A 25,426-nucleotide genomic window follows, 5' to 3' on the forward strand; every position below is an offset into this window, starting at 1 on the left:
ATATTCAAAACTAATCATTTACATCATAAGTTGCATACTGAACCATATAAACTCTTAAATGATCTTTAAAGCAACTTGTATACTAAGCTCAAACATAGAACTCCATATGACATTTAGACTAAAATCAACACTTCTAAGTCATTTAACTTCAATCTACCAAATCCACAACTAATCCTTTAATCCTTTGGCTTCATGCTAAGCATAGCAAAATTTAAGCTCATCCTTAAAGTAGTTTAGTTTCCTAGCCTTTTTCTTGATGACCACACATCATTTATAACAATCACTTGTCACGACCCAGAACTCCCATCGGGCCCGTGACAACCGTCGCAACGTCCTAATAGGCACTCATTACCCCGAATGTCGATCGGAACCCCGCAAGGCTTAGCATCAGCTTGCGCATCTCCCCGGTGAGCGACAGTTATTAAATCTTCCATTTCAAGAAATCATAAGTCGTTTCCAAATCAAAACAATAAAATATTATTTTCTGGCTCACAGGGGCATTTTCGTCATTTTTCTTTAAAAATACCGAAACCCCCCAAAAACATGGTGTAAAAGCTAAATATGTTCATACATATTTTAAATCAAATAACTAAAGTATAAAATTACTTTTGCAATGACACGTGGGCTCCTAACTAACCAATAAGATGCGAGTCTGTGAACCTATAATTTTGACAATGCAAGGCTAACTGAAGTCCTTGATGCAATCTTCTATCTACCGGCTATCCCGAACCTGAAATGTGGGGAATTGAGGGTGGTGAGATTATAAAATCCTAGTGAGTAAACAAATACCATCTAAACTATCTAAAGGCGAGTAAATGGAGACAATTAAAAATAATTAACTTCAGTAAATTTTTCACATCACGAATATTCATTTCAACCAAATAGTCAATATGGCTCGTGAATTACTCGAAACTTGGCTCATGCCAAATCCTGTACTCGGTGACACTTGGATCAGGGGTATCCAACTGAGTCCGCCAAGGCTGTTAAAAATTCATATTTCGCATAAATTATATTTTTATTTTGAAACATAACCGTTCCTTGGCGTTGGCTAAGTCTCACTCTTAAGCAGTGGTCCACGTGAAGTGCACTCAAAAAGCCCACCTCAGGAGATACCCTATGCGCCTCTACGACCGAGGTGAGAATATAAAAGAGTTTACCGTGCCCCTCTAATAGGTTGGCCCACGGACTGCAGTAGCTAATCTTTTATCTACCACCTGATTTATAAAATCTTTTTCTGCATGACATGGCAATTTATCGTAACCTAGCCTCTCAAGGCTAAATACACAGTACAAATAATTCTAACACCAAAATCAGTTTAGCCATTCATGCTCATTTATTGTCATAAGCCATTCAATTTAAACTATAAATTTACAACACAAGCAAGCAGTCTCCAGTTACTCTACTTTCAAAATCAGTATTCGATTTTCCAGAAAATTTATTAAATCATTTTAATAAATCACATAATTGTATAAAACTACTCTAGATAATTAAGACGGTAATAAGTTTACTCACAGTTTATGAAAACTAAATTCGGGTACTCCAACTATTACTCCTCGGGTGCGATTTCTTTGCTCTTGCCAGAGGATTCACCACCTTGACAAATTGCACAATTAAGAGGTTTACTACTTTGGTGCTAAACCAAAATAAACTAATTTATACTACTAATGCAAGATATGAAGTGCAAAATGTCTAAATTTTGCCTAAACGCGATGTTAGCCTATTTCGATCTTTTACCCGATAAATCGATATGCGCGTCCATTTAAACTCAAAATTAATTTTTTTCAATTTCTATACCTCAATTGCACCCAAATTGACTTAATGTTCCTCAATGTGGTGCAAATTATCAGTCCCGATAGCAAATTACGAAAATACCCCTAGTGGGTAAAAATTCATATTTTTACTCCGAAAATTCCCATTATTTTTCTAGGCTCATAATTCATCATTATTCCTCAAATAAACATCAAGATCAGCAGCCAATATTCCCCTAGAAAATTTGGCATAATGGGTTTCAATGGGAGAAAATTATTTCTCTAGCTTATTTTTGCTATATTTCAATATAACCTAACTAAAATCACTTAATTCAATTAAAATCAACCAAAACTCAAGTTCAAAACTCATCCATGGAGGTTTGGCCAGCATGGGTGTCCATACCCACTTTCTAATTTTGCATGGAAATGAGAAAAAAATGCATGGGTAGTGAAAAGCACAAGGAAAATCAATGAAATTTACCTTTTTAATGCTTGATTTCTTGATTTCTCTTGATTTTCCCCAAAATTTTCAGCTAGGGTTCTTATTTCTTTTCCCCCTTTTTCTCTCCTGGTTTGGACAGCTGAAGAAGATGAGAATTCTGAAATTTTGACATTTTAAAGGCAAAAATAATATAATATTATTTATTCATTTTTTTTGTTTTATTAATTCCTTAAATTCTAGCCATCCATTTATTTCCAAATTTTCACCATACACTTGTCCCACATATCCATAGCTTAGATAAAATTCTCAAACTTATCCAAAGTCTTGGTGGAGTAATTTTTGAAATTTACACTTTTGTTCCCGTAAAAGTCAAAAATTACATTTTTGCCCCAAAAGCTGAAACATTTCCCATAGACATATTTTTCATCCCTTATACTCATACCATTCTCCAATTTGTCAAATTTGATCTAAATTCTCTCAAAATCTCAAATTTTGTCCGTAGGTGAAAAAATTACTATTTTGCCCCTACACTCCATAAATCAGCGGAATTAAACTTTTTTACTGCCAAACCCTCAAATTAAACTCCAATAAGTTTAATATAATGAATCTTAATCAAACGGGATTAAAAATTTCCATTTTCGTCTTCAGGTGACAAATTACCATTTTGCCCTTGGAATACTTAAAGTCTGGATTAACTCCATATCGGACCTCAAACTCTGAATCCTCATTTTAAATCAACCCATGGGTTTTAGTTTTCTCAAATTCATCCTCGATTCTTTATTTAAACTAGTTCAAGACTTATTTGACTGAACCGTACCATTAGGGGCAATACAGTCATTTAACTTGTTTTCCGGGGCAATTCAGTATACAAACATGCTATCCAAAGCATGTGAATGATATATCATAAATAATTTAGGGTCGGGTGTTACATCACTAGTCATTCTAGTCAAAGTATGCCCCTTATTACCATTATCTCACGTGCTCTTTTATATTGACCTCAAATACAAGTCATAGTCATCAATTTTTTTCCCATTGACAATCTTGGGCTCCACCTTTAACTCCACCAAATGAACAAGTTATTACAGACCTATTAATCCAACTCCACTTTCCTCTATCCTTAATCGGAGGGATATACCATCACATTAACCTTTTATTAGGAATGTTTACTTAAAATCTTCCAACAACAGCTCGTGTCTCGGGTGACATCTCAAACCCAGACGACGACACCACTTATGACCATTATATGATGTTAGCAAAAAGGTAGGTTACTAAGAATAGGAGTTTATATAGTCTCCTATCTATGACTTGTATTGCAGTCACAAGCCATAAACAAGACTCTACATTAACTCTAACAACTCCACTGATTGACATGAGAATTCCTAGGACTCGACTAAACTTAAAGCTCTGATACCACCTTTGTCACAGCCCAAATTTTTGGGCCATGATCGGCGTAAGGACCCAATAGGCTCAACCCACTAAGCCTAAGCAAGCCTATTTATATAATCTTATACATTAATCCATATTTCTTTAAAATCCAAAATTCGTAATGTTTAAATATAGTTCCTTTGAAAACAATTCATAAAACCTAATTATGCATTTATAATGGCATCATCAACCATAATATACATATATAGCTTGACAAATGAATCTTAGTATTTCACATCAAGTATTCATATACACATAATTAGACCTTGACCGTCAGTGGAGTGACTCTGGGCATGGTTACTAACATTTAGTGTCATGTTAAACCTACTGAGCAATGGATAGGGATAGGCACCTTGTCCTAGGATCCAACCAGCTTTTACTTAAAAAATCTAAAACCTGAAGTTTAAAAACGTGAGTATAAACACAGTCAGTGAACATAACAAGGGAACAAGCAATGTTAAGGAAAGTTTAGAAATCATGATGCACTTAAGTTCAAAAACAAATCAATTTAGTTTAATTCTTATTAAAACCCCTTAATTCAACTCTTGATCATTTAGTGCCTTAGTATTGAAAAAAAATCCATGATCAATAAAGAAGTTAAAGAGTGAAAATACAGTAGAGTTCAAGCAAGGTAAGCATAGCAGAATGAAACAGAACACCAAGAAGAAAAAGAAGTTAAAGAGTGAAAATACAGTAGAGTTCAAGCAAGGTAAGCATAGCAGAATGAAACAGAACACCAAGAAGAAATTTCTTATTACATAAAAAAAAAGCCATCTTGCTACAATAAAAAAAAATTAGCTGGAAAATACTTAGCAAATTCCAAGGTTCAACATGCAGGATTCCGCATACATTACAACCATATACCATATTCATAAACTTTTTATTGCATAATTATATATATATATATATATATGCATATATAAACACACCTGCCACCACCGCCTCACCCAACTCATATGCAACCCCCACATTGCGCACATAGTTGGAGTCATCGTGTGCATCCCCCACATCGTGCACAGCTAATACCACCATGTGCATCCTCCACATCGTGCACAGGCAATATCATCATCCACACTTCACACCCATCATCGCTGGCATGTGCTCCCCCACATCGCGCACATGCACAGCTATAATTATCACACAATATTAACTACTAATATACAACATATAGATATATACATATCAAGTCATCATGTTACATGTTTCACAACATAAAATGTTTCATCAAGGGCTTGTTCCCATGCACGTTTTTCAAGAAAAGGCTAATTAAAATATTTCAAGTGATTCAATCATACATATGTGCATTTATCTCAAAACTTTTTCATGCAAGTTCACTCACCTCAGTAATGGCAACTCACAAGGCTAACGTCCACAAAGTCTTAATCTTGGCAGTCTCGAAATACCATTAAAATTTAGATTTGCCAATAAACAATAATAGCTTCACATATATCACAAAATTGAATTTAATCATTCTAATAAGCATGCACTTGATAAATCACATCCTAGCCTAATTTTTAACCTAGAATTTTAGTCTAATTCTCAAGCCCATCATATCAACTATTTCAAGTTTAAAGATTCTTTACCTTTATGGTTGCTTGACCCGTACTTGCACTCCAATATTCCTTCAAAACATAAATCATCAAGCTGCCAAAATGATTCACATATTATTTCTCCAAAGATTTAACCATCCATGAGCTTAAATCACAAAAATCCTTACTTTAGCTTGCTTGAATTACAAAACCAAGCTTTTTTCTTCCTTTCTCTCTTTTTCTTTCTTCTTCTCCTTCCTTTCTTTTCTCCTTTCTTCCAACCAACCTTACTTATTTTCTTTCTAAGGGCACGGTTTTCTTTGCCAAAACAAAGCCAATTTCCTCATTGTTGGGGTGGTGGATAAAAGGAAAGAAAAAGTAATGAGTGTGATGATGTTTCTAGAAGTCTTTTGGGATAAGAACAAAAATAAAATAAAATAAGGAAGTTGGCTTCAAGTGGCCGGCCATATGAATGAAAAAGGAAAAGTCAAAAAGTGAGGTAAAAGCTTGTTCATTTAGTCAAGTAATGCATAGTCAAATTTTTTTATCTTTTCCTTTCTTTCTCTTCTTTTTTTTTTTTGGTACATAAGCCTTACATTTCCAAAAATCTTACATGGGATGGCCGGCCATGAGAAACAAAAAGAAGAGTCAAAGCTTCCTTTGGAAGCTTTGACCAAGCTTTGTAGAAAATTATCGTTTTGCCCTTCAAGGTTCTCATCCTTTCAATTAAGTCCTCCCAAAATCTTTTAATCTCCAATTTCCTTCTGTTATCTTCTTTACACATGTACAAACAAAATATAAAGTTTGTACCCCAATGTGGTGTCACCATAATATTTAAGATATATTTTTACCCACGTTAGTTTTATTTAACAACAACATGCAGGCCCCACTCACTTCATTTTTCTTCGAAATTTCCTCGTTCTTCTTGTCCCCCACTTAGATTTACCATATACCCTTCATTCTTGGAAAATTTAGACACTGAATAAAATATTAATATTTTAATACTATTTTATTAATAAAATATTATTTTATTTCAAAAAATTTCCTCTTGTCTCCTTAGTACCCAAAATACCTTATTATGCCTTAATTCACTTCCGAATCACTTTTTATCTTGCAAATTCTTCCTTAATAAAAATATTATTATTTTATTATTATTTCTTAGCGTGCAAAATATTTTATCCCAAACTATTCCTTTCATCTTTCATCACTTTTAAACATTATAATTAATCTCAATTGGCAATCTGATAAGCTTTATTAGTCACCATATCAAAGTATGGGGTATTACACGAGATTTAGCATAAAAATTCTTTTGAAGCAAAGAGATTGGCAACTGCACAAAACATCACCAAATAATGTATGAAAACATGAATAATTGTTTGTAAGAGGGAAATACATTATGCATAAAAAGCAATTAGAATCATGTTTTCCCATCATTCAATCATGCATACATGTCTAGTCATGCACATGATCATGCAACATCAAAATGGAAAATTTTCAAGAAAAAGTCAAAACTACACTAACCTTCTCTCATTCTAAAAAGTTCATAGTCATGAGTAAGCAATGTAATCTTGGATTCTTTAACTTGACTTGTGCCTTCATATGTGGTCTCTAAAGTGTCCCATATTTGCTTAGCATTCTCACATATAAAGACTTTGTTAAATTCCCTAGCACCTAAGGCAAAAAGGAGAGTATTATAAGCTTTACAATTGATTTGAATCAATTTCATGCCTCTATCATTCCATTCTCTCCTAGTCTTAAAGATAATTTTCCATCTACCTCCTTATATGGAACATGTGGACCATCTAATATGATATTTCAAACATCTAGATCCATGAATTGTATAAACAATTCTATATGTTTTTTCCAATAATGGTAGTTAGTTACTATAAAGAGAGGTGCCTTTGGATTGATTGCCCTTCACCAAACACAGTTGTTGTAACCTCCATTTTTAATGATTTGAGATACTACAATGGATCACTCAAGGTTGTTAAACTTGCAAAATAGAGTCTTTTCTCTGTACCAATTGTTAGTGTAATAAGCTCAATGCAATAACTACCAAAAAGGGGTGAATTTATATTTTAAAAATTTCCTTTGCAAACTCAACGAAAAATAATGCCTTTTTGAAAAAAAAATGTTCTTTTTGTGTCAAAAACAAAGCAAGTGATTTTTCTTTAAAGCAAAAATCAATAATAAATCACAAAGCATAAAAGTAAATCAAGACACAAGGATTTTTATAATGGTTGACCTTTCTCAAATGCCTACATCCACTCTTTTGGCTCATTAAGGAATTTTCAATCCACTAAAAGGATTCTTGCTTTTTAACGGGATCAAGTGATAACCTTTACACCAGCTTTTTCACAAGATCAAGCTGTCACGACCCAAATTTTGGGGCCATGACCGGCACAAGGGCCCAATAGACATAGTCCATTAAGCCCAAGCAAGCCTATTAATCTGACATGTTCATTATTCCATCATAAACTGCTAAGTCATATTTCATAACTTAGAATCAAAATAATGTTAAACATTGCCACCTCATACTGGCATACTGAACAAGTGTATATACATTATCTACAACATCTATCTTAATAATTTACATTAGGTTGGTCTATACGCAACAAAAGAATACTCGACTTCTAGCGGAAGGACTCGGACGAATGTACACTTACCAAAATATGGATACAAGTCTACGAGGACACCTCGTCCTAGTTACCGGTTACCTCGTGATCTGAAAACATGAAGTTAAAAATGGTGAGAATAAACCCAGTGAGTGAACAAGGAAGGGAACAAGCATACCATAAGGAATGTTTAACGAAATCATGATGCATTCTTTTTCAAAACAATGAAATTTAGTTCCATTCATACTAAAAACCCTTCATCAAGCCCTTAAATGATTAATCATTTGAAAATCATGAACCCATACATAACGAACCAATTGAAGAATGAGAGCTTCAATGATATGCAAGCAAGTCAAATACGACAACGAATCTTCGCTGCAGCGAAAGGCATTCTCGTTGTAGCTACGTTACAGCGAGAATGAATTTTTGCTGTAGCAACGTTGGGATTAAGTTATTAGTCGAACGAGGGTTTCTCACTAAACCTCCTCATTTTAAACTTAACTCATTTAGTCCTTAATATTGGAAGTCCATGCTCAGATATGGTAGCAAAAAAGTGAAATTAGACAAGATAAGAGACAAAACAGAAAGTTTTTCGCTACAACGAGATTGAATCTCGCTGAAGTGAAATTGTAACCTAGAAATAGAAAGTTTCTCGTTGCAGCGAGAATGAATTTTGTTGCAACGAGAAGCTATAATGTCATTCTCGCTGCAGCGAAAATGCATTCTCATTGCAGTGAGTTTTTGACCAGTCTACCCCTCCAAACCTAAGAGTTTCTCGCTGCAGCGAAAATGATTCTCATTGCAACGAGAAATATGGCACTAATGAAAAATTTTCCCTTCTTCCCAAAAGAAAACCACCTTGCTAAAATGTCCAAACCAACATGAAATGCATAGCAATTTTCCAATGTTTAATAGGTCAAGTTTCACATGCATTACAACCATATACCATTACTCATTTATTTCCTATAACACACATATTTACATATGTATATATGTATATGTATACCCATCATCATCATGTACACCATCCCATCAGCATCATACACACCATCACATCATCATCATCACCAGCTCATGCGCATTCCCTACTCTCACATGGCTGGGTCATCACCGGGTTATGCTCATTCCCTACTCGCACATAACCGGGTCATCCTCGGCTTATGCGCACTCCCTACTCGCACATAGCCAAGTAAATATAATTATACAACACTATATTCAAACATATATGTATATCAACATAATGCAGCAACATAAAGATCCATGATAACCACATGTCATAACATAACGTTGATTTATCAAAGGCTTGTTCCCAAGGAACTTGTTTTAACAAAAGTTGTATAGAATCATTCAAATACTTCGTACAAAATGGTTATATTCCCAAAACGATTTTGATAGGCAGTCCACTCACCGGTATATTGTTGAGCCTTTAGCTGATTCTAATTCTCTTAATAATCCAATTGGGGTGATGGGGCTTCTTTAGAACCTAGAATCACATTCGCATAAGCAATAGGTCAATTCACACACTATAAACCCTAAAAGCTATTTCTTAGCTAGCTTTCAATTGTCACTTTAAATGGCTATCTATGTTCACTATCTTAATCACTATAAAATGAATGAACATACTCAACAATAAAACAGCACATAATCCCAATTACTAGCCATTATTCACAGCTAAAAATCAAGCTTAGTTCATCACTTACCCTAGGGCTCATTTATAGTTGAATTCTCTTCCAATAGCTTCCACACAAATAGGGTAATTCTCTCTTTCTCTATCTAAAATGACCAACTAGTGAGAGAAAGTATGGAAATAAGATTTTTCAAGGGTTTTAAGGAGAGAGAGTGGAAGAATACAAGGGTTCTAGTCATAAGGGCACAAAGGTATGAGAACTAAAGCTAGAGAGAGAAAATCATGCAAGCTCCATATCAAGCTTCCATGGAGGTTGGAAGCAACGTGAAAGAGAAGAAGAAGAAGAAGACAAGCTGTTGGAAAATGGGAGAAGAAGCTGTTGGAAGAAAGATATTTATACCCAATCTTATCCATTCACTTGAAATTACCAAATTACCCCTCCACAAATTAGCTTATTCTTCTCCAATCTTTTATGCAATCTTTTTGCTCTTTTGACACTGGGACAAAGTCCATAATGGTCTAGACATGCTCAAGTTCATAAAAACTTAAAATTTTAATAAGAGGTGAAAAATGACCATTTTGCCCTTACCATGAAAATCATCAAAATTTTTGTTTTTTTTTCATTTTACCCCTAATTTCACCATCCATTTATGCCTTAGGCCTAATTAGGCCATAATATTGTTTAAAAATCTTACTTTTATGGGCTAACTAAGGAAATGATGAAATTACCCTTGATCAGGGATATCGCGTATACTTCCCTTTATGAGTCTATAAAGGTCATGGTCTCACACAAGCAATAACCCTTACACTTACTTTCTAATGGGATCAATTGACTTGCTTTTTCATGGGATCAAACGATAACCCTTACACCAGCTTTTTAACAGGATCAAGTGATAACCCTCACACTAACTTTTCAAGGTTAAGTTAAAACCTTTACAAATGTGTGTACAAAAGAGTAATAGCAAAGATTTGTCTTACAAAGGCTAAGTACTAAAGGTTTTGTTAGTTAAAATTCTACTATGCAAGTATATGTTTCGAATGGATAGTATATAAGCAAGCAGAGTATCGATCCCACAGAGAATTGATCTAAAATTTTACTAAGTACTAAAATTATAACAATTTAATTTTATCGAAATAATCAATATAAAATAACTAAATTAATTAACTAAAAATAATTAACCAAAATTTAAACTAAAAAGAAAAATCAGAATAATAATAACTTGAGTAAAAACCAAATCAAACAAGCCTAGGATTACAATATCCCTCACATTTCATCTAAATCTTAACTCTCTTCCTTAACTTATTTCAATGGGTTGAATTGCTAACCTAAAGTCCTCAATTATTTATAAAGGTCTCCCAACTCATCTTATAAAAATATCTAATGTAACCAAAACACTAAATCCCTATGTGAACTAAAATCAAAATAGACTTATTAAGTTCAGGCTCTAATCTAGCTGCATATAGCCTATAGGTATATCCCTATCCTATACGTAAATCAAATGATCATATGCTATCCCAAATTTAATCTACACTAAACTCCTTTTCCTAAGTTTGTTTAGGTTCCTAAATCAATTTGATTGGTGATCAGGCAATTAAAAATATTAAGAACAAATTGGAATAAACAATTCAAATCCCATTAAAGATAAGTAAGAAAGAGATTAAAAATTTAGATTACATGTAAGTTCAATTGCAATCATAGAAAAAGAAAATTAGCTACTCATGATTGTAAAAACAAATAACATTATATAGAATTCAACTATTGAGAGTAACAAGAAAAACAAAAGCTAAGGAAGAAACAAAACAAATATTTGCAGTCTTGCTCTCCAAGTTTCAACCTCCACTTCTAGGTTTTTGAATCCCCAAAAGTTGTTTCCTCTAATGTCTCTTAAAAAATCCTATTTATTCTAACACACTTAACCTATATAAGTTGACCTATGATTTAATTGGGTTTAAAAGTGTAATGAGAGGCTCAATCATCAATTATTAGTCTTTAAAATTAACATTCCCTCCATAGTACATCTAGCCATTTTTTGGCATGATTTACTCTATATTTGAAGCAGAACTGAGCAAAGTGTTCTACACGAAAGTTGTAGCTTTGTCTCTTCGCTTTCCAATGGTTTAAGAATCACATCATTTGGAGTTCTGTAGCGCAAGTTATGGCCAACACACTGAAGCATATGCAAGCAGACTTCTAGGTCTTTCAACACCTTACTTTCCAAAATTAAGTCCAATTCCTTTATTTCCTACAAAAAATATAAAAATAAATAAATAATTATCAAGTTAAAAGAAATAACAAAAAATTAAAATAACTTACTTAAAATAAACTAATTATAAAAACAATTAAAAATTACTAAATTATAATTGAAAATTAAAGACTTAACTAATATTTAATAACAAAATTAGATTAAAATAATTCTATAAAATAGAATTATTAGGTTTAAGCTAAGGTGTACAAAGAAATGAAATAATCTCACAAATATTAGCCTAAGGATTTGCAAGTGAGTGAGTTTGAATGGCTTTGTATGCTTGTTGGAAGGCTAAGATGAATGCTAGAGAAGAAAGATAAGCATGAAGGTCTTTTCAGGGTTTTTCCACTTTAGTGTTATCTTCTCTTACTTCAAAATGAGTCAAGGGTGTCCTTTTATAGTCTTGAGGATATTTGGAGCCGCTAGACACAAGTTGAAATCAGATTTGGCCATTGTTGAAGCTTGAGGGTCAACCATAACTCTCCTAAGGTCGACTATGGTTCTTCAAAATCTTCAATTAAGGCTTCCATACTCGACTGTTAAGATCTTCTACTTGATCCACTTCCAAAAGCTTGTGATGTTCGAAGTCTAGCTTGGAGTAGTCGACAACAAGTGCTTGAAGGTCGACTATGGCCTCTTAAATCATTTATTCTTACTAATGTTCTACCTCAAGGTCAACTATGGCTACTCAAATCTTGAATTGTTCTTGCATTCTACCTCAAGGTCAACTATAGCTTCATTAAGGTCAACTAGTGCTTTAATTCTTCACGATTTTTCATCTAATCTTGCCACAGGGTCGACTGTAGAGCTTATAGGGTCGACTATGCCTTCTATACTTCATAATTCTTTAATCATTCTTCAACCATTCTACCATGGGTCGATTAAAGCTTTTCTAGGATCAACTATTGCCTTGTGTCTTTAAGATTCCTTGACTCTTTAGCTTTTCACTTTTGTTATTTCTTCCTTGCTTTTTTCTTATAATCAAATATCAATCAAAGCATGTTTGCTCTATATTTACTCAGTTGAAAATTCAATGTTTGAAAAAGCTTTGTAATGTTGTCTAATCATGAATGGCTTTTCAAACATGTGTATGATAGTCGGAGAATCAAAACATGATATTAGACAATTTCAAATGCTTAAAATCAAAACCAAGATATAATGCAATTTTGTCAAATCAAAACATAAGATATTCAATACTAACACAAGGTTTTTGTTTTCCATTTTTTAAAATTGGAAAATCCTATAATCATTTCATGGTTGCAGCATGTGCATTAATAAGATAATTGGTTCATGAGTGATAATCTCTAACAATGGGATTTTCTCCAATAAGCTTGTGGAGACGAGCTTTCTCAAAAAATTTCCTAGGTGAGGAGAAATTCTTAGACTTCACCAAAAAGTTGGGAAAATTTTGGGATATTTCATTCCCATACGGATAAAAATAGTAATAATAATAAATAATGAAAAACCAATTAGAATAAAAAGGATAAGAAAAAATAAGATATATGACATTGTCAATTAAAATTCTACTAAGTAAGTATGCATATCAAATAGATAGAATATAAGCAAGCAGAGTATCGATCCCACAGATAAATGATATAAAATTTTACTAAATACTAAAATTAGAACAATTTAGTTTTATGCAAATAATTAAAATATGAATTCTAATTAAATTAAAAATTACTCAACTCAGACTAATTTAATTAAAAATTAAAGCAACAAGATAATTGGGTAAACAGCAAATCAAACAAGCCTAGGATTACAATATCCCTCACAATTGATCTATGTCTTAGCTCTCTTCTATAACTTATTTCAATAGGTCAAATTACTAAACTAGAGTCCTTAATTATTTATATGGGTCTCCCGACTCATCTTATAAACATATCTATTTTAACCAAAACACTATATCCCTATGTGAATTGAAATTAAAACAGACTTATTAAGTTCAAGCTTTAATCTGGTTACATAAGGCTTATAGGTATATCCCTATCTTATACACAAATCAATTAATATGATCATATGCTATCCCAATTTTAGTCTACACTGAACTCCCTTTGCCAAGTTTGTTTAGGTTCCTAAATCAATTTAATTGGTGATCGGGCAATTAAAAGTATTAAGAACAAATTGGAATAAATAATTCAAATCCCATTAAAGATAAGTAAGAAAGAGATTAAAAGTTTAGATTACATGTGAGTTCAATTGCAATCCTAGGAAAAGAAAATTAGCTACTCATGATTGCAAAAACAAATAACATTATATATAATTCAACCATTGAGAGTAACAAGAAAAATAAAAGCTAAGGAAGAAACAAAATAAATATTTGTAGTTTTCTTCTCCAAGTTTCAACCTTCACTTCTAGCTTCTTGAATCTCTAAATGTCAAGCCCAGCTCTATAATATACTTGCCATGTCATTCATGTACTTGATAGCACGTTGCATACTTGGAGGCCTCGGAGAATCGTTAAAAGTTGGTATCGTACCTAGTGGTACAATTAAGTCGATTAAAACCTCGAACTAGTTTGAATAGAGATTTTTGGATGTATTTGAGAGTTATTGAACCTTAGAATGTTTTAATATGATGATTCGAAGTTCGAGGATTAACTTGGAGTCAAATAAGGAATTTTCATAACGAAGGGGCAAAATGATCATTTTACCACCCAAGGGCAAAATTGGAATGTTGGACAAAATTTATGACCAAGTTTGACTAATTGGAGCATGATTTGAATTTTAGAAGTGAAAATTTTCAATTTCAAGCATAAAGGCAAAACAGTCATTTTACTTATCCACGAGGACGTAATTGAAATTTTCAGAATTTTACACCACCATAACACTTGTCAAGCCCATGAATTTCACCTATTATCATTTTATACTTTGGATAATTAAGAAATTACATGTGGTCGTGAGCAAATACTTAATTGTTAATTTATTAACCATGGACCAATTACATAGTGACACGTGGCAAATTTTAATCCTTTTATAATTCCCTTTAAAAGCCAGCACACACTTCTCCCAAATCACTCTCTCTTGGCCGGCCAAAGCAAAGAACAAAGAGCAAAGAATAAGAACAAACCCTAGAGAAGAAAATCCAAGAGAAATTTATTGAATTTCAAGGAACAAAACGATTAAAGATAAGATTTTTCAATTTTAGCTTAAGACCTACCTTTCCCATGTTCTCTTTTTCATTTTCCATAGTTGAAACTCAAGATTTCATGAAGGAAAGTATGCTGGCCGAACCTAGGGGGAGAGGTTTTAATCACGGGTTTTGTTAGATTTCATGCTATATACGCGTTATTAGTTGTTTTGTGATACTCGGTGTGAAAAACAAGCATGAAAACCACATGTTCTTCATCAAACCCTCCTTGGCTGAATTTTATGGGTGACATGTTGATGATGGATTTTGTTGTATTTCAAGTTATTTAGCTAGGAATTGATGAATTATGATGTTAGATATCGAAATTGGAATGAATTTCAGTTATGGTGAATTAGGTCACAATTAAGCTCATTGAGGTACTTAGGTGTATTTAGAATTTTGGAAGTGAAATGAATATATTTAAAGTTGAATCGGCTGTTTTGATTAATTCAACAGTGTATAGTTCGAGTTAGGTCGAATACAAATTCAGTCCGATCATAATTGAACCCACATAGAACACCGTCTTTAAGTGATCATTCGGACAATTCTCATTTAATTTCATGCATTCATATAAAGCCTGAAATAGTTTTATAACAGTTTGGCACAAATATATTGAATTCCGTGTCGTGTATTATGTATAGATGGTGAGTCCTCTGATAAGGATAAAGATATTGTATCCGAGGATCAAGAATAAGAGTACTCCAAACTCCCACTATTGTGAGTAACAGACTTTCATCTTAACTATCTAAAGTTGTTTCTACTCGTTTTTATGTTTTAAAGAATAATGAGTTTAAATGGTAAATTATTATGTTTTAAAATTGAAGTGTTGGTTAAATGAAATGAGTTTTATAACTTGTTTTGAAATTGAATACTGGTTTTGGAAATTGAGTAAGTGGATACTATATACTCGTGTTTTGATATATGGTTTGAATTGGTGGCTTATGACAATGTGATGGCATGAATGGCTAGATTTGTGTTTTGTGTTGAATATATAAATTGTTTTGTTTTGCCGTGGCACAGGCTAGGTAATATCATATTAGCCATGTCGTATTGTCGAAATTTTTATTGATTTGGTGGGATAATTGATTAGCTTACTGCAGTGGACGAGTTTTCGTGGACCTGCCTATTAGCGGGGCACAGTAAACCCCATTATATTTTACCTTAGTATAAGAGGCGCGGAGGGTATCTCCTAAGGTAAGTTTAGAGTTCACTTCACGTCGAACCACACTTGAGGGTGAAACTCAGCCAACGCCAAGGAACAACTACGTTTTTAAATGTAAAAACATGTTTTATGTGTATATATCGTTTTAACTGCCTTGGTGGACTAGGTTGGATGCCCGGGCCAAGGTGTCTCCGAGTACGAGTTTTAGCACTAGCCAAGTTTTAAGAGAGTCATAAGCCTTACTGATTATTTTGCATGAAATGTAATTGTTTTATATGAGTTGAAATGAGTTCTGAATGTTATGAATTATATTATGATGGGATGATTTAACTGTCTCCATTTACTCGGCTTTAGATGTTATAGATGAATTTTGCTTACTCACTGGGTTTATAAAAACTCACCCCTTCTTTTCACCTATTTCAGGCTTAGGACAGTCTGTAGACAGTTGATTTGTCGAGGATTGCTTTTGGATCTACATCCTTAGAAATCGAAGGTCTATAGTCTTACATATTTTTGGTTATATCTGATAATTTTATTTTATAAAATTATTTTATTCCAATTTTGTTATAAAATATTAGTTAATTCCTCAATTTTCAATTATAATTTACTTATTTTTAGTTGTTTTTATAATTAGGTTACTTTTAAGTCAGTTATTTTAATTTTATGTTATTTCTTTTAATTTGTTTATTATTTATTAGTTTTTATATTTTTTGTAGGATTAAAAGAGATTGGGTTTAATTTTGGAAAGTAAAGTGTTGAAAGACCCAGAATATGCTTGCACATACTTTATTATTTTTGCCATATCTTGAGATACAGAACCCCAAATGATGTGATTTTTAGACCATTGGAAAGCTAATGGACAGAGCTACAACGTTTATGCAGATCACTTTGCCCAGTTCTGCATTGAAGATAGAGAAAATCTCGTCGTAAAATGGCTGGACGTACTGTACCAGGAATGAAAATTTGTAAAGACTGTTAATTGATTTTTGGGCCTTTTATTACACTTTTAAGCCCAATTAAACCCTAGGTCAGCTTAAGGAACTTTAGGTTAAGCTTATTAGTATAAATAGGCTATGTTTGACAACATTAGGAGACAAATTTTGAGAGATTCAAGAAGTTACAAGTTGAGGCTGAAACTTGGAGATCTAGGCAGAAAATATTGTTTTGTTTTCTTCCTTTGCTTTTCTCTTTCTTGATACTTTCAATGGTTGAATTTTATAAATGTTATTTTATTTTTCAATTATGAGTATCTAAATTTCTTTTCTAGGATTGCAATTGAACCACATGTAGTCTAAATTTTTAATCTCTTTCTTACTTATCTTTAATGGGATTTGAATTGTTTATTCCAATTTGTTCTTAATGCTTTTAATTGCTTGGCCACCAATTAAATTGATCTAGGAACCTAAAAAAACTTGGGAAAGGGAGTTTAGAGTAAACTAAAATTGGGATAACATATGATCATATTAATTGATTTGCGTATAGGATAGGGATATACCTATAGGCCATATGTAGCTAGATTAAAGCCTAAACTTAATGAGTCTGTTTTAATTTCAATTCACATAGGGATATAGTGTTTTGGTTAAAATAGATTTTTTTATAAGATGAGTCAGGAGCCCCTTATAAATAATTTAGGATTCTAAGTTAGCAGTTCAACCCATTGAAATAAGTTAAGGAAGAGAGGTAAGATTTAGATCAAGTGTGAGGGATATTGTAATCCTAGGTTTGTTAATTTGATATTTTTTCAAGTTATTATTATTTTGATTTTTTGTTGGTTTTAATTTTAGTTAATTAGTTTTAGTTAATTAATAAATTTTGATTGTTTGGATAAAATTGAATTGCTTTAATTTTAGTACTTAGTAAAGTTTTAGATCAATTCCCTGTGGGATCGATACCTTGCTTACTAATATACTATCCATTCGATATGTATACTTGCATAGTAGGATTTTAACTGGTAAGTTTTTTGCGCCGTTGCCAGGAAATTGTTTCTAGACTTTTTACTAATATTAATACCAAGCAATTTGGTCTTACTTCAAATTATATCTTTCTTGTTTTAATTTTAGATTTTGTTTGCTTGTAGATATTTTTGGTCATTGTATGCAAAGAAGAGAGAACTTGAATCTTGTTCCTTTTGATCCTGAGATAGAAAGAACTTTTAGAAAACATCGAAGGGAGAATTTACAAGTTGTAGCTTTAAATCAGACAATGGCCGAGGATAACATTAAAAACGGTAATAATGCCATTAATATGGTTCCCGAAGCAAAAAGAGCATTGCGAGATTATGCAGTTCCTCTGTTGCAAGGTTTCCACCAAAGCATTTGAAGACCTTCCATCAATGTGAATAATTTTGAAATTAAACCAGCCTATATTCAGATGATTCAGTCTTTAGTCCAATTTGGTGGGTTACCCAGTGATGATCCTAATGCTCATTTAGTAAATTTCCTGGAGATTTGCGATACTTTTAAATACAATGGAGTAACTGATGATGCTATTAGATTGAGACTGTTTCCATTCTCTCTGAGGGATAAAGCAAAAAGCCGGCTTAATTCACTGTCTAATGGGTCTATCACTACATGGGAGGAATTGGCTCAAAAGTTTCTCACAAAGTTCTTTTCGCCTGCAAAGATTGCAAAGTTGAGGAACGATATCACCTCATTCACACAATTTGATGGTGAGTCCTTGTATGAAGCTTGAGAGAGGTTTAAAGAACTACTGCGAAGATGTCCACAACATGGGCTTCCTGATTGGTTGCAAGTTCAGACATTCTATAATGGGCTTATTGGATCAATTAAAACCATAATTGATGCTGCTGCTGGTGGGGCATTGATGGGTAAGAATGCTGCAGATGCTTATAATTTGTTGGAAGAGATGGCTTCAAATAATTATCAATGGCTTTCAGAAAGGTCAGGTTCGAGAAAAGCTGTTGGAACCTATGAAATTGATGCAATGAGCAACTTAGCTAAGCAAGTGGCTGCACTATCCAAGAAGATTGACACAATGGGAGTTCATGCAGTTCAAAATTCAATTTGTGAGATGTGTGGGGATGGCCATTCAAATGATCTATGTCCATACAATTTTGAATCAGTCCAATTTGTAGGGAATTTTAACAAGCAGCAGAATAACCCATACTCTAATACATACAATCCTGGTTGGAGAAACTACCCCAACTTTTCATGGAACAACATGTAGGGCCTTCCAATTCAAACCTCAACGTGCCTCCTAGTTTTCAACAACAATCTAGACCACCAATTCCTGAAAAGAAGTCCCAAGTGGAAGAACTTATCTTGCAATATATGTCCAAGACTGATGCCATAATTCAGAGCTATGGAGCCTCATTGAGAAATCTTGAGACCCAAATGGGACAGCTTGCAAACTCCATCAACGGTAGACCCCAAGGTGCCTTACCAAGTGATACACAAGTCAATCCCAAAGGTAAGAAACATTGTAATGCAGTTACACTTAGGAGTGGAAAAGAAGTCGGAGAGGTGAATGGAAAATCAATTGAATCTTCAAATGAGCATATAGATGATGACAATGCAATTGTTGAGAAAGAAGTTGAAGTGGAAAAGACAGATAATGGGCAAGTTAAAAATCAAGGGAATTTTGAAGCAAATTATCCTCCACCACCATTCCCACAAAGGTTGAAAAAGCAAAGGCTTGATAAACAATTTGAGAAATTCCTCAATGTCTTCAAGAAGCTCCACATAAACATCCCTTTTCTTAAAGCTTTGGAAAACATGCCAAGATATGTCAAATTCCTGAAAGACATCTTAACTAAGAAAAGGAAACTGGAAGATTTTGAAACAGTGGCACTTACTGAGGAGTGTAACGCGATAATTCATAACAAGCTTCCACCAAAACTTAAAGATCTAGGGAGTTTTTCTATACCTTGTACTATTGGTAAATTTAAATTTACTAAAGATTAATGTGATTTGGGTGCAGGTGTTTCAATTATGCCTTTATCAATTGCTGAGAAAATTAGACTTAATGAGATACAACCTACCACAGTTTCTTTGCAATTAGCATATAGAACAATCAGGTATCCTGTTGGGATTATTGAGGATGTATTGGTTAAAGTTGGGCATCTTTACATTCCGGTGGACTTCATTGTGCTTGAGATGGAAGAAGATCAATAAATTCCTTTAATCTTGGGACGACCATTCTTGGTTACCGCAGGCGCAATCATTGATGTGAGGGAAGGCAAGATAACTTTTAAAGTTGGAGAAGAAGTAGTTGAGTTTAATATTTTCAATGCAAATAAACATCCTAGCTCTACAAATTGTTGCTATAGAGTGGAGCTAATTGATGAAGGAAAAGGTGAACTTAATTCTCCACTTATAAGTGAGCAAGAACCAATCTTTGAGTTTAAGCCACCACCTCCGCTTATGAGAGTTGAGCAATCACCAAAGGAGAATCCTCCACCACCATCTAATTGTCCTTTCGAGATTAGACAACAAGTAATGTTGTTTTCTAGATCATATTTCAAGCTTTTTCCATGGAAACGCAAAGAAAGATGGTAGGGTCCTTTCAAAGTAGTAAAGGCTTATCCTTGTTGAATAATTGAGATTTATAGTGAGGATACAGGAACAATCATGGTCAATGGGATGAGCCTTATACCATATTCCGAGGATGAAGAACTGAAAAAGGGGGCACTATAGTCAAGCTAGTGACTATAAACGATCGTTTCTTGGGAGGCAACCCAAGTTTCTAAACTTTACTTATTTTAGTTTTTTTTAATTGTTTGTAGTTTAGTTAGAATTTTTTTCTTTTGATTTATTAATTTTTTTTATGTTTCCTTTTGTAGGTAATTGGTAAAAAAAAAAATCAGCGCTGCAGCATGAAACAAAATGTTCCAGTGCTGGGGCCCTCAAAAGGAGAGTCGTGACGCTGGACGAAGCAACAATTAATCCCTGAAACAGAATGTTTTAGAGCTGCGGCCCTCATTTGGATCACTGCGACGCTTAAACCCGAAGCGTAAAGCTTCGGGTGAAAAAATTTTACGTGCTACGATCAATTTGAAAACTTTTCTTTTTTTATCTCTATTTTCGTTTTCTTTTTCTTTTCTTCTTTTGCCACTCTTCTTCTTCTTCAATTACCATCCCTACTCCCATTATTCCTCTTCCTGCCAATCTCTTGCCTTCTTCTGTCTTCTCTTTTTCACTCCAAAATTTTACATTTTCTTTATACTTGGAATTTTTTTTTTATTTTTCTTTGGAAATCCTGCACTCCTAAAGTAAGTACTCCTTCAAACACTTGGTTTTCAATTATTTTGTGTAAAGAAAGGATGAGATTGGTGTTAATGGCAAACTTTATAATTTTTGAACCTTGAATGAATCAATTGTGCATGTTTGTTAATGAGTTTTTTTAGACTTCCTCATGATTAATGCTTAGAGTGCTGAAAATTTTGAAGATTAGTGCCAATTTCTTGTTATCCATATTGTCACGACCCGGAACCTCCCTCAGGCCCATGACAATCGTCGCGACGTCCCGATTGACACTCATTATCCGGAATGCCAACCGGAACCCCGCAAGGCTTACATATCAGTTTCTTTCCTTTCCTGTGAGCAATCATTGTTAAATATCGAGTTTTTAGAGAATATTTACTATTTTAGATCAAAAACAATCAAAATAAAATTTTCGTCACACAGGGGTATTTTGGTCATTTTTTTCTCAAAAATTTCAAAACTGGATAAAACGTAATATACAAGTACAAAATACATAATTCATATTCAAAATGAGTTTAAAAGTCTAAAATCTTCATTTAAAATGAAATTACGGTTATTTGAATATAATAAGAAAATGAAAGAAATATTAAGGGAAATATTCTATTTTCTTATAAAACAATATTTATAGAGTTATACGTGAATAATTTTTATAGCGTAAAAGCTAAATAAATTTATACATACTGAAATACAGTAAGCCAAAATATTTAATTTAATTTACAATAACAAAAGGGCCCCCGAATAAACAAAAGTAAAGAGGACTATGAACCTACGATTTGGAAAATGCAGATCCAATGGTAGTCCTCGATGAGATCAGCTATCTACAGTCTATACTGAACCTGAAATGGGTGGAAAGGAGTTGGGTGAGATTTTGCAATCCCAATGAGTAAACAGACATTATCATAAATATCTAAAGGCGAGTAAAATGGAGGCAAGTTTAAACAATAAATTTCAACCCATTTCATAATGTTTTCAATTTATTTCTTAAACCATAAAATATTTGTAATTTACCAAAACAATTGTTAAGGCTTATGTCTTTTATTAAAACAAGACTCAAGCCAAAACTAATTCTCGGGGATACCTTGGCCGAGGCATCTAACTGAGTCCGCCAAGGGTGTTAAAATATTCACACCTGAAACACATTTTTATTTTTAAAAACCAGTCGTTCCTTGGCGTTGGCCAAGTTACACATTCACGTGGGGGTTCGACGTGAAGTGAGCTCTAATACTACCCCAGGAGTTACCCTCCTCGCCTCTACAACCGGAGTAACTATATAACTGGGTTTACCGTGCCCCTCTAATAGGCAGTCCACAGAAGCCCGTCACTGCAGTGACTAACCCACCAATTTTAATAAATTTTCGACAGTATAACGTGGCTTTTATTTATTTATCCAGCCTGCATAGTAAAACAACTTACATAAATTTCCCAATGCATTCACAAAATATAGCCACATATACTCATTTCTCATAAGCCATTCCTAGGAAAATATATATTTTTCAAGTCAATTTGTAGCCTCCAATTACTCAATTTCATAATCAATACAATATATTTTTATTTGTCACATTTATTCCTAAAACATCAAAAATCCCGTTTTAATCTCGTTCTCATTTTATAAAATACATAAAGGGCATTTAAAATAAACTCTAGATAATTTACAATAATAATAAGTTTACTCACCGTTTGTACAAACTAAAAACTTTCTAAGCGCCCCGATCACTACTCGTCGGGTACGACTTCTTTGCCTTTTTCGGAAGGCTCTCCTCCTAGACACATTACAAAAATTTACACAATTCATCACATTGATGCTAAATCACTATATAATTAAACTTAAATCCTATACTAATGCATGGTATGAAATGCAATAGCCTAAAACGGCTTAAACGCAGTATTAACCTATTTTTGGCACTTTGCCCGATAAATTGCTAACGCGCTCCATTTTAGCTCTAAATCATCCCATTCTCTCTCCAACATTTCTAACCATTAAATATCAGCCAATAACCTTCTAAAAACAACAAAATCAGCTCACTCCCTTCCTTGAAAAATTCGGCCAAAAATGGGACATTAACTTGGTTAATTTTCTACTTTGTTTTTCTATCATGTTTAATCGTTTTTCATCATTTTCTCTTCATTTCCCTTAGAATAAATTCAATTCATCATCATTGTACAGCATTGAGCATTCAGCCAAGAGTGGGTATTGTGAAAATTTAATGATTTCTTGCCCAATTTAATTTCTAAACACATTTAACTAACTAAAACTATCAATTTAACTAAAAATCAAAACCTAAAAATTTCAATTTCTCTCCCCTAGAATTTCGTCCAGCCCTTGATATCACTTTTTGATCTCTCTCCTCAAGCATGCTAAATGGAAATAAAGGCATAGGAAAGGTAGAAATCAAGCTAAAATCGAAAAATCTTACCGTTAGACGCGTAAACGGTCGAAAACCGCGAATTTCCCTTTGAATTTTCTTGTTTCTCTTTGGTTGTTCTTTTTTTCTTCCTTTCCTCTCTATTTCCTCTCTTGTTCTTCCTTATGGCCGGCCAGCACTCAAAATTTGGGTTTAAATGGCTGACTTTTCATTAAAATAATATTATTTCATTAAAAAAAATGCCACGTGTCACTTTCCCATTGGCCCATTTTTAAAATTTCATCCATTTGTTTCCAAATTTTCACCATACACTTGTCTCATATATTCATAACTTAGATAAAATTCTCAGACTCATCCAAAGTCTCCGTGGAGTAATTTTTGCAATTTACACTTTTTCCCCCGTAAAAGTCAAAAATTACATTTTTGCCCCAAAAATTGAAAAATTGCCCATACACATATTTTTCACCCCTTATACTCATACCATTCTCCAATTTGTCAAATTTGATCAAAATTCTCTCAAAATCTCAAATTTTGTCCGTGGGTGGCAACATTACGATTTTGCCCCTACACTCCAAAAATCACCAAAATTAAACTTTTTCTCTTCCTATCATTAAATTATACTCCAAATAGTTAATATTGGTCAAACATTTCACTCCATGATCAAATTATTATCTTAGGTGGCAAAATGACGATTTTGCCCTTAAATATCAAAATTTCTAATTTTACCCCAAATGAACCCTCGAACTCCGAACAATCATTTTTAGTCATTCCTGGACTATAAAATATTAAATTTCATCCTACAATTCCTATTTGAACTAGTTCGAGGTTAAATCAATTTAAGTGTACCGTTAAGTACAATATCAGGTTTCGTCTATTCTTAGGTGCTTTTCTAGCGTAATAACATGCTACTCAATGCATGTATGTCATGACATGTATTTATAGGGTCGAGTTTTACACATATAATGGATTCATGAACTTTTCATTTCCTGCATATATAATTGATGAATGCTTTGCTGCTAAGAGGAGATGATGGGTGGTAACAATGCGGAGGACATGTAGACTGCAACTTCAGAGTAGGGGAGTGTTCTTGTCCTTTTTCTTTTATTTTCTTTTATCACATTGAGGACAATGTTCATTTCAAAATTGGGGGAGTGGTTTAGAATTTTGTTAGTTTATTTTTTTTAGTAGCTTTGTTTTAAGATATGTCTTGCATATTTATTTCTATTTTGCATGTTTTCTTGTGTTTCAAAAAAAAATTGAGATAGTTATACATCATTCATGATTGTCCCAATCCTAGGATGATATTATAACTATCTTTTGATTCTTAGCTTTTGGGAATCATATAGTTATGATTTAATTTTATGTGATATTCTTGTGTTAGCTTTATTTTAGAATGTGACTTCTAACAAATTGAGCACTATACTCTTTTACTTAGAATTTTTGTGTGATTTAGAGAAAGTTTATGTTGATGAAAAAGTATAGTGAAGTCAAGAATTCTAGAATTTGTTTGATTCTCTCTCAAGGCGAAATCTTAGATAACACTCAGGATAGGAAGTGACTTAGGCCATCTTTGGACCATTTGAGCCTACCTTGTTATATTTAACCTTAGTCACCCTTTTTGAGCCTAATTTACCTTTTGTTTGTAATTACACAGTTATATTAGCCTTGGCCTGTTTATTTAATTCCACCAATTTGAACCTTTCACCCTCTAAGTGTTTTAATCTTTCTAAGGAATGATTTGAGCTTAAGAATAAAGTGAGGGAGAAGGTGCAAAAAAAAAGTGATGGTTGTTAGCAAAATTACCCCTAGTTTATGATTGTCAAAAGTAAGTTTGGGGGTTGAAAAAAAAAACAAAAAAAAAAAGAAAAAGAGAAGAGAAAAGAATAAAATCTGTGGTACAAAGGAAAGCTTACTTCAAGTT

At 33.2% G+C, this 25,426-nt stretch overlaps 1 protein-coding gene and 1 non-coding gene across 2 annotated transcripts; one reads left to right on the plus strand and one right to left on the minus strand.

Moving 5' to 3' along the window:
- Positions 1–18,548: 18,548 nt before the first annotated feature.
- LOC148762101 (small nucleolar RNA R71) lies at positions 18,549–18,655 on the minus strand. The gene has a single exon (XR_016027301.1). It is a non-coding gene; the product is annotated as a small nucleolar RNA R71 (small nucleolar RNA).
- A 130-nt stretch (positions 18,656–18,785) lies between these two features.
- Positions 18,786–20,053, plus strand: LOC148762102 (uncharacterized). Its single transcript, XM_088807639.1, has 3 exons — positions 18,786–19,065; positions 19,107–19,817; positions 19,860–20,053. Exons 1-3 carry the CDS (start codon positions 18,786–18,788, stop codon positions 20,051–20,053), a joined length of 1,185 nt encoding a protein of 394 aa, XP_088663765.1.
- Positions 20,054–25,426: the final 5,373 nt, after the last annotated feature.

This window comes from Theobroma cacao, chromosome 6 (genome assembly GCF_053813885.1).
Source record: "Theobroma cacao isolate CCN51 chromosome 6, ASM5381388v1, whole genome shotgun sequence".
Classification (NCBI taxonomy): Eukaryota; Viridiplantae; Streptophyta; class Magnoliopsida; order Malvales; family Malvaceae; genus Theobroma; species Theobroma cacao.